Source organism: Gossypium arboreum, chromosome 7 (assembly GCF_025698485.1).
Source record: "Gossypium arboreum isolate Shixiya-1 chromosome 7, ASM2569848v2, whole genome shotgun sequence".
Lineage (NCBI taxonomy): Eukaryota > Viridiplantae > Streptophyta > Magnoliopsida > Malvales > Malvaceae > Gossypium > Gossypium arboreum.
In genome coordinates, this window is record NC_069076.1 from 7,984,214 (window position 1) to 7,993,225 (window position 9,012).

A 9,012-nucleotide genomic window follows, 5' to 3' on the forward strand; every position below is an offset into this window, starting at 1 on the left:
ATATATATATGAAAACTAGGTGAAAAGCTGTATACAAAGATCACATAGAAAATATTATTGATGATACAAGTATGAAGGGGAAGAAGTACAACTACATTCTTTTGTTAATTATTTGGTATATGTGATTTCATTTTGATATATCTAAATAGCTGGAGTCGACATTCATGTTCCTCACTTGTACACATTGAATGCTTTTCCGGTGGCGGTGGCACCGCCAAAACTCCCTCACTAGGCCTACATTCCTAGACAACAAAACTGGATTCTAGGGTAAACCTGACCAACAAAAAGCCTTACCTTCCCTCCACAACATCATTAATTATCGTTTCAACATTCATACCATCACCAATAGAAACTGACCCCAGAAAATGAAATTGCCAAAGCAAAGTACATAAAGAGAAATCAAGCCTGACAATTAGGGTCCCATTTTATATGAGAAAATAAAAGGAATGTCATTCCCATATAAGGATAGGCTAAGGTTTGCCCACAGCTCAAGCATAGAATAGTTATGGATACAAATGGCAAACAATTTGGAGAGGAACATGTATATGTATTGTCCAAAAGAAGTTTCTTTTTATATCTGTCAGAAAACTTCTCAAATTTGTCAGTTCATCCATCTACTAATAAACAGAATAACATACACGATTCATACGGTTCTACATTTTTTCCCAGTTAACACCCCCATCTACTGAACATTCTATCTTAACCTGACAGCAGCATTCATTTGATAATGAAACCCACCAGAACTATACATGTGCCCTTGGTGATGCCCCATCATCATACCTCCATACATCCCTCCTCCCCCATTAAATTCACCGCCACCCGAACCAACTCCACCTCCACCAACACTCCCTCCGCCGCCGCCACCACCACTTGCCCCTCCGGAAGAGCCACCACTAGCTCCATCTTTTTCTCCCCTTCCCATACTGCTCTTCTCGCCTTCCATCTCCCTATACTTGAGCAAATAAATCTTCAAGGGCTCTACATACTCTTCGAATCCTAGTGTCATCATGGCCCAGAGCAAATCATCGCCGTTAATGGTCTTCCGCTTTTCACGTTGACACTTATCGGAAGCTTCACCGGTGATGAAACTGATGAACTCGGAAACGCATTCCTGGACCGTTTCTTTAGCGTCTTTGGATATCTTAGCGTTAGGCGGTAACGCCTTTTTCATGATTCTGCTTACGTTCGCAATGGGTAAAAACCTGTCTTGCTCACGGCCCGACGCTTCGCTGTGGGCGTTTCCGCCGTTGTTGTTCTGTTCCCCCGACTCATCGTCCGAATCCGCCATCAAAATACGAAGAAAACCCCAGACAACTTTTCTATAAAATTAGAGGGTAAATAGGGGGTTTGGGTAAGGCAAGATAGGGATTTCACCGGTGGCTGTTGGTCGGAAGCAAGAGGGGATTTCGAGAAAAGGGGAAGGGAGAGTAGGGTGCAGAGAGAGGGGAGGGGGATCGTTATGGCCCGTTGGATAGAAGGGGGTAATTATCCATCGGGGATTACACGTTGTTGGATATGAACCGTTACTTATGGATAAGAGTGGACTAGGAAGGTATAATTTACTTCGTTGGATTACGTTTCGGTCCATGGATCGGACGGCTCAAAATGATACACGTGGTGGTGAAATGAAAAAAAGTGGGTTTTTGCTTTTTTCGTAGCACGAGACGAGAACTAAGAAAGTAGAAGTATCTACATGCGGCGGCTGCTGGCTAACTTTGGCTTAATGGAGCTATATACATCATCCTTCAGGCATACGTGGCAGATTACGAACCTTTGATGTTGTATTTGCATGATAGCAGAGCTGGAAACTTCCTTTTTTCTGGGCAATTTTTTATGTGAGGGTAAATTATAATATTTAACCAAAAATTATAAAATAGTTATTTAATTATATTTTTTTATCTTTCAACTATAAAAAGTTAAAAGTATCATTCAATTATTTTTAAGTTTATCTTTTATCACTCAATTATTTTAGAATTTTTGGAGTTTTATTTTACGTTAATCATCTAGTGATAAAAAGATAAAATTAAGTAATTAAATAATTATTTTATAATTTTTATAATTGGGTGATAAATATATATAATTGAATAACTATTTTTATAACTTTTTCAATAGTTGTATGAGTATTAATGTAATTTATTAGTGTTTATTTTCATGAGCACGATGGCATTATTTTCATTTCTTCTTTAGACAATGGATTTAAATCTTGAATAAGATGTTGGATGCCGTCTTATTCCTTAATTACGCAAATATGTGATGGCCAAGCGGGCACTAATCTGTGGTTTTAAGGTTAATAATTAAGCCCATATGTACAATTAATGTCCGAGAAGCGGGTAATGGGCTAAGTGGATCCCAAGTATTGTTTGTCTCCTTTCTCTATACATCATCCTTCCAGCCATACCTGGTATGCTCACACTATGATATTTACAAATAAATTGATATAAAAAATGGTTTTAATTAAAATCATAAAGTTAAAATAGTCAGAGTATAGTGACTTTATTGGTATTTTTTTACTTGTATAATTTATTTACAAATCATCTTTGGTTTTAATTGAACCTTATCCTTATCTTTTCCTTTGTCTCGTGAGAGAATTTTGAAGATGATGAAAAGTTGTTTTATAAAGAGTTTTTTTTTTTAAATATTATACAAAATAATTTATGAAGATAGAATTAATATTTAAATTGATGATTAATCTTATCTAAAGGATGGATGACAAGGACTTGAAGAGAGCTATAAATAGGAAACATTGCCTTACATGTTGGGCGTTCGTGCGGAGTGCATTTAACTAATTATTTGCTTATATTTGCTTTCTATTTTTGCACTATTTTATTAGGATTTATTTGAAGAGTTTTATGATTTGTATTTGAGATTATTTTAGGGTGAGTGATTGTAATAATTAGACATATTTATTGGGATTGTAATTGATTCATGTATGTTGTAGAGGTAAATTAAATTTTATTCAATAAAATTTCAGATCCGTTATAAATCATTCATTAAGTGGAGCTCTACAAATTAAAATTGGAGAATCTCAATCACACTTACTAATATAACACGTTGATTTCTCCTCTTGCCTTACTCTCATCTTATAATTTGTTTGGTAAACTGTTTAGTTCCAATTTGTGATGGAACATCGAATTGGAGCAACTGTCAAACTAAAGATTTTTTGAAAAATAATTAAAATTATTGACAACATAAAAAGGTAATAATTAAAACTCTTTATTAACATTTTTAAGACCGATGTTTAGACTCTATTGATATAATTTCTCTCGTCTCAATTTCGCTTTTGTATTTACAAAAATTGCGGCTTCATTTTTTAACTTTAAATTACTTTTTACTTCATTTTATTTTTAATTCCTTTTAATCTTTTCATTAAAAAAAGTAAATAGCAAAGGACCTTTCAAAAGGTTAAATTATCTAATCAGTTTCAACAGCAAATTAGTGTTTTTTATTATTAAAATAATTTATACTACATTTGTTTGGAGCATTATTTTTCAACATGTTTTATTTATTGGTTAGTTATGAATTAATCATTATTGATGATTTTAGTCACTTACATGAGTTGTTGTTGGAGAAGGAAAACTTGTTACTTATTTTGAAAAAGTTTTATTTTTACATGAATTTTTACTTATATATATATATATATATATATGTGTTAAATAAGTTTTTTCTCATGTAATTACACTAATAATTAAATGTAGCATTAATCTTATACTTGGGATGTCAAAATTTGAATCGTCTAATAAAACTTGAACCAATCTGTTCCAAATGAAGATGTATGTATATTTTTTAATGGTAGAGGCTGGTAGGCTTTTTTTTTTTTACTAAACTATATCATTAATCACTAAAATATGAATAAGTTTCGTTTTTTGTCACTTAATTAAAAAAAGTTAAAATTTTGTTATTAAACTATTTAAAAGTTTTAATTTAAATCACTACGCTGTTAAAATTATTGCTATATGGCTTTCTCTGCTTGCATTGTTTATACTAATTGAAAGCTCTCTTTCTCCTCTTATATAGCTTAGTTGTTTTTCATGAAACAACTTTGGACGTCACGAATCTAAGGACCATTCAAACAACTTTTTCTCTGATCTCTAACATTGACCATTAGATCAACTTGAATCTAAGGTATGTTTTTCTGCTAGTCGATAGGTATTGATCCATCATACCGATCATCAAGTTGTTGCTTGGAGCTTTTTGACGGAATTTTTTCCTAAAAAAAACTTAACAATCCAGTGATTTAAATACATATTTTGAATAGTTTAGTAACTCAAATGAAAATTTTAAAATAATTTAGTGACAAATTGTAACTTGGCCAAAATATAATTAGATGGAGTGAGACGTTTATAAATAAATCTAACATGCATAGATGTTGTAGTGATATTTGAGTTTTAACATCTATAGTGGAGTACAGAGTGGAACGGGGTACATTGCGGAGTAGGTAAACCATAGAATGGTGGTAGATTTGGCAATATTTGTTCTTGCCTCTCGAGACGAAGCTAGGGGCCAAGCCTTGGTCCCCTTTGGTCAAAATGGGAAAATATCATTAGTACTCTTCTCAAGTATTAATAATTAATTTTAAGTCCTTTAATCATTTGAATAAATGGGAATTTATTTATAATTTTATCCCTACTCAAAACTTAATTATATAATCTAAGCCCTTTTAGAATAAAATTTTTAGCTTTAGCCCTCTTAAAAATTTTAAAATTCTTTTTCACTCCCTAAATTTTTTTTTAGCTTTATCCTTTCTCGCGACGCTCCATTGTAATCCTTGTATAATTCATTTTGAAGAAAACTGTTAAATTTGTAAACAGTTGCAAGGTTGAACATTAACAATGCTTATAAAAAATTCCTTCCCAAAAACAAAAAATCCTTATAAAAAAAAATGTGATGTGAGAAGAGGACAGAAATTTAACAAAGGTTAAAATGTGCTATTAGTCTTTGTATTTGTATAGAATTTGAGATTTAATCCATGTATTTTAAAAAGTTAAAAATTCAACTCTTGCTTATTTTAATTTAAAATTCCTAGCCCAATCATTACCATTATTAGTAGTTTCTATCAAAATTTATCAATTTAATATATTTATTTTTTAACAATCATATGCCACGTCATATGTGGACAGTCTAACCAAAATTTCAAGTTGACAAATTTTGACAGAAAACACTTATGATTTTAATGGCTGGACTGAGATTTTTAAATAAAAAAATAGGACAACTTAATTTTTAAGTTTTTAAGTTTAATGACTAAATTTCTCAAACCACAGGGATCAACAACATATTTTAACTTTTAAAAAACAATTAAGTTACTCAAAGTTACCTCAGTTAAAAAAAACTTTAATGTTTAAAGTCATCTCCGTTCAAAATTTTATGTTTTCACTCAAAATTACATACACGAAATCTAAATTCAAAATTGCCTACTTTCAACAAGTTTTACCAGATGCAGGACTTAAAATGGCTTCTATTATTCCACACTGTCTCCACCATGCTTGCTTTATTAATTTCCCCCATTTTAATCTTTTCTTTTTATTCCAACAAATTAATAAAGTGATATGAATGTATGGATTTTTTTTAAAATAACTGTATATAAAATAGAAAAGAATGTCATAGGAAACTGTTAGGATAATTACTGTCACCAACCTAAAACTCGAGCTCACGGGATGAGCTTGCAGGTCAAGTTCGTTCTCCTGCAAGGTTACACGTGCATAAAACTGTATAAACACGTGTTAAATCTAGAGTAGGATACGTGTCTATATACATGAAGCATACCCCATATGTCATGTCGATGAACATTACTCATATCATATAAATATACAAATACTACTACCCGAGAGAGATAAAAAAAAACACTTAACACAAATCTTAGCCCCAAAAAGAAAAAGAAAAAAAAAACTTAACAATTACTATTAACCGTAATTGCGCTTATGAGGAATTAGGAGAATGAATTATATAAAACTGTGATCTCACCTTATCCCTATCTTGATTTTCAAGTTTTTTCTCCTGAAAAAATTTAAATTCAACTAAAAATGCTAAATATTAGATAAAAAAAATCTTATTTATCATTTTTTTATTGAAAAATGATAGAGATAATATGGAATCGCAGTTACATACCATACTTTCTCAAAAAATTAGAGTCTATACTTGATATAAAATATGCATATCCATAATGAAAACACTTGTATAATTATATACCAAAGTCCAAGAGCATAGCAGGCACTACCTAGAGCTAGCTACAATTATATCAACAAGCACATACAGTTAAGCCTCTCAAAGCCATTTCTGGCTTCATTTAACTAATGTTAACATATCAAAACTAAACACACATATATAAAGCAACTTCAGATATATTATAAATAGCCTTTTTCATAATCAATCCAAACAATGTTTGAGTTTGACACTGTACTGACCAATGATTGCATTATTTCAGCTGACTTGTCTCCAGGGATTTAAGATCAAAGATCAGATCAGATGATGATAAATAGATGTCCAGAAAAAAATTAAGGAAAAGAATGTGCAAGTGGAAGCTCCATCAAACTGTCTACTTTTGATTACTTTAATGAGCATTAAGGGTGATGCAGTACCACAAGTTCTTTATGGGAGGGTATCCAAAGTTCTGAATAATATTAGCACATGAAATTAATATCACTATATATATATTAGCACATGACATGGCAGCATAGAATATTGCTGGGATATTAGATTTCTAAACTTGTAAAAGTTACACCAAATCCATATGGATCAAAAAAGAAAAAAAAAAAAGAAAAAGAAACTTGGAACATTTGGTAAATAGAAATGTAATCTTAATTAGGCTTCAATCTCAAACCTTGAATACTTGATGGAGCCCATGGATATGTCAATCTCTATCAGGTTTTCCTCCTCATTCATGTCGTTCAACTCTGCTAAAAGCTCCATTAAACTCCGTTGCTGGAAAATAGATTCCGGCATGAATTCCGGCAATTTCTGCTGCATACTACCATACTTATTGTTTGGCTGGTATTGTCCACCTGGAAGGGAGATTTCAATGAGACTATCCTCGTCGTCCGACCAATCTGGGGTTCCATCCCTGTTATCCCGGAACGACCAGTCCACTTCGGAATCTTCAGTGGTTGACAACTGATCATCATTAACGCATTCGTTTTCAGACAGGACATCTGGTGATTTGGCTATGCAGTCATGGATCTGATGATCATATGAAGCACCTTCCTGATCTTCTGAGTTTTGCTTATTAAGTTCACCTTCAGGCTGTATTTGAGGTGAGCTTTCCTCAACAGATTTATGAATATCTTCTACTGATTCCACCACCAACTTCAGTTTACTCTTAGATAATATGAAGACAACAGTTGACAAGATCAAGACTGTAGATGTGAAGAAGATGGATAAGGACCCAAAGATCAAAAAACTAGCAGATGTTACCAGTGGGGCAAGAACAACAACCCATGACACTGGGTTTTTGAGGAGAAACAAACAAGGACCCATTTGATCATGTCCCAACTCCATGGACTAGAAAAAAAAAGGCTCTTATATATCACTAAGGTTAACTATACAAGGAAAAAGAAAACAGCAAGGTTTCAGGCTGTGGGATCAGAGAAGAGCATATATGGATGAACTTGTAAACTTAGTTCTAGATTTTCAGAATAAAGGACATATGCAGAAGCAAGAAGACACATATCCAAAATAAGGAAGGGGTTTCATAGATAAAAAAAAAAAAAAAAGCCAGGAAAATAAGAAGGGGTTTTAGTAGGAGATAATGTATGAATCAGCAGTTCATCTAAATAGTAGTACCCAAAAGGGAAAGAAGGAAAACCAGGTAGCCAGTTTTGCCTGTAATCTCAATCTGCTCAAGGGAAAGAGGGAGTGGTTTGCAAAAGAGGAAGCATATGCAAGTTGAATATAAAAAAAAAATGTTATTGGATTACATAATTTGGACTGTGCAAAATAAGACTAAATTTCTAGGCTGTTTCTCTCATTCACACTTCACTCATCACCAATTCCCAAAAGCGTCCCAATTGCTTTACTATATATATTAAACACACAAATCAGGTGACCTTCCCTACTGCAACTGATTCTCTTGGAAACCACAAAACCCTTTGTTTTCCCTGTATTGATAATTTGATTTACAGTCTCAAAGCTTGGAAATGAGAGAAGCCATGTGCAGACATCTGAACTCACCACATGGCACTTTCCCTCCAATTTCAGGGGGTTGTGAAAACAAAGAGTATTATTATAATATTTCTCTTCTGCCAACCCCAAGAGTTAAGAACCCTATTAACTAAAACCAGAACACCCAAACCAGAAGCTTCACTACAACAGTGAAAAAACAAAAGAAACACCATTAATGCATTCCTCAACTTTGAACCACCAATCGCATTAAGAGACAGCTTTTTCTTATGAATGCTTTATCTAAAAATCTCTTAGAAGAAGAAATAAAAAAGACCGTTGATTCTTCCTTTGAAACTTTAACAGTAACAAGTTTTGACATCAAAACTTTATATGCAATTATTAAAAAAAAAACTATTAGTAATTAATAAAGAATCCATACTTATTTGCAAGACTGCAGTTAAAATCTTCATCAAAAGGCTAGAGAGATCAGGGAGAAGAAAAGTTGAATTAGGGCTTAGGAGGACCTTTAATGACCCTCTAGGCAAATAAAAGGAAGAATGAATAATATTCACTGTATATTTGACAACTTCAACTGTTCAAAGTACTTGAAATGTAATCTGGATTACAACAAGCAGATCAGTTTGAGTCAAAATCAAAAGGATTCCCACTATCCCCTGTTGAAAGTTTTATTTTGTTTATTAGTACTAGCTAACTACTACTGTTACTGTTGTGTTTGATTTAGGGCAAAGTCAGCCATTTGCACAGACAAATTGTAGTGCTCCTTTGAGTAGCTGAAATAATAAAATTATTTATACGCAAATGAGTAAAAGAAATCCTTTTTTTTTTTCATTTTCTTTTCCCTAATTTCTTTAATTAGTAGGGCAAAAAAGGTTCTTTCCAAGCCATTTGCCAAATTCCAAG

The 9,012-nt window shown here is 32.7% G+C and overlaps 2 protein-coding genes across 2 annotated transcripts; both read right to left on the reverse strand.

The window, feature by feature from the left end:
* Window positions 1–423: 423 nt before the first annotated feature.
* LOC108468201 (nuclear transcription factor Y subunit B-3-like) lies at window positions 424–1,527 on the reverse strand. The gene has a single exon (XM_017769091.2). The coding sequence runs from the start codon at window positions 1,286–1,288 to the stop codon at window positions 695–697; it is 594 nt and encodes a 197-aa protein (XP_017624580.1). The 5' UTR covers window positions 1,289–1,527; the 3' UTR covers window positions 424–694.
* Window positions 1,528–6,578: 5,051 nt separating this feature from the next.
* LOC108486149 (uncharacterized) lies at window positions 6,579–8,784 on the reverse strand. The gene has a single exon (XM_017790011.2). The coding sequence runs from the start codon at window positions 7,486–7,488 to the stop codon at window positions 6,796–6,798; it is 693 nt and encodes a 230-aa protein (XP_017645500.1). The 5' UTR covers window positions 7,489–8,784; the 3' UTR covers window positions 6,579–6,795.
* Window positions 8,785–9,012: the final 228 nt, after the last annotated feature.

Coding starts and splice junctions, on each gene's coding strand:
- LOC108486149 (XM_017790011.2), bottom strand. CDS start 7,488: ATGGAGTTGGGACATGATCAAATGGGTCCTTGTTTGTTTCTCCTCAAA.
- LOC108468201 (XM_017769091.2), bottom strand. CDS start 1,288: ATGGCGGATTCGGACGATGAGTCGGGGGAACAGAACAACAACGGCGGA.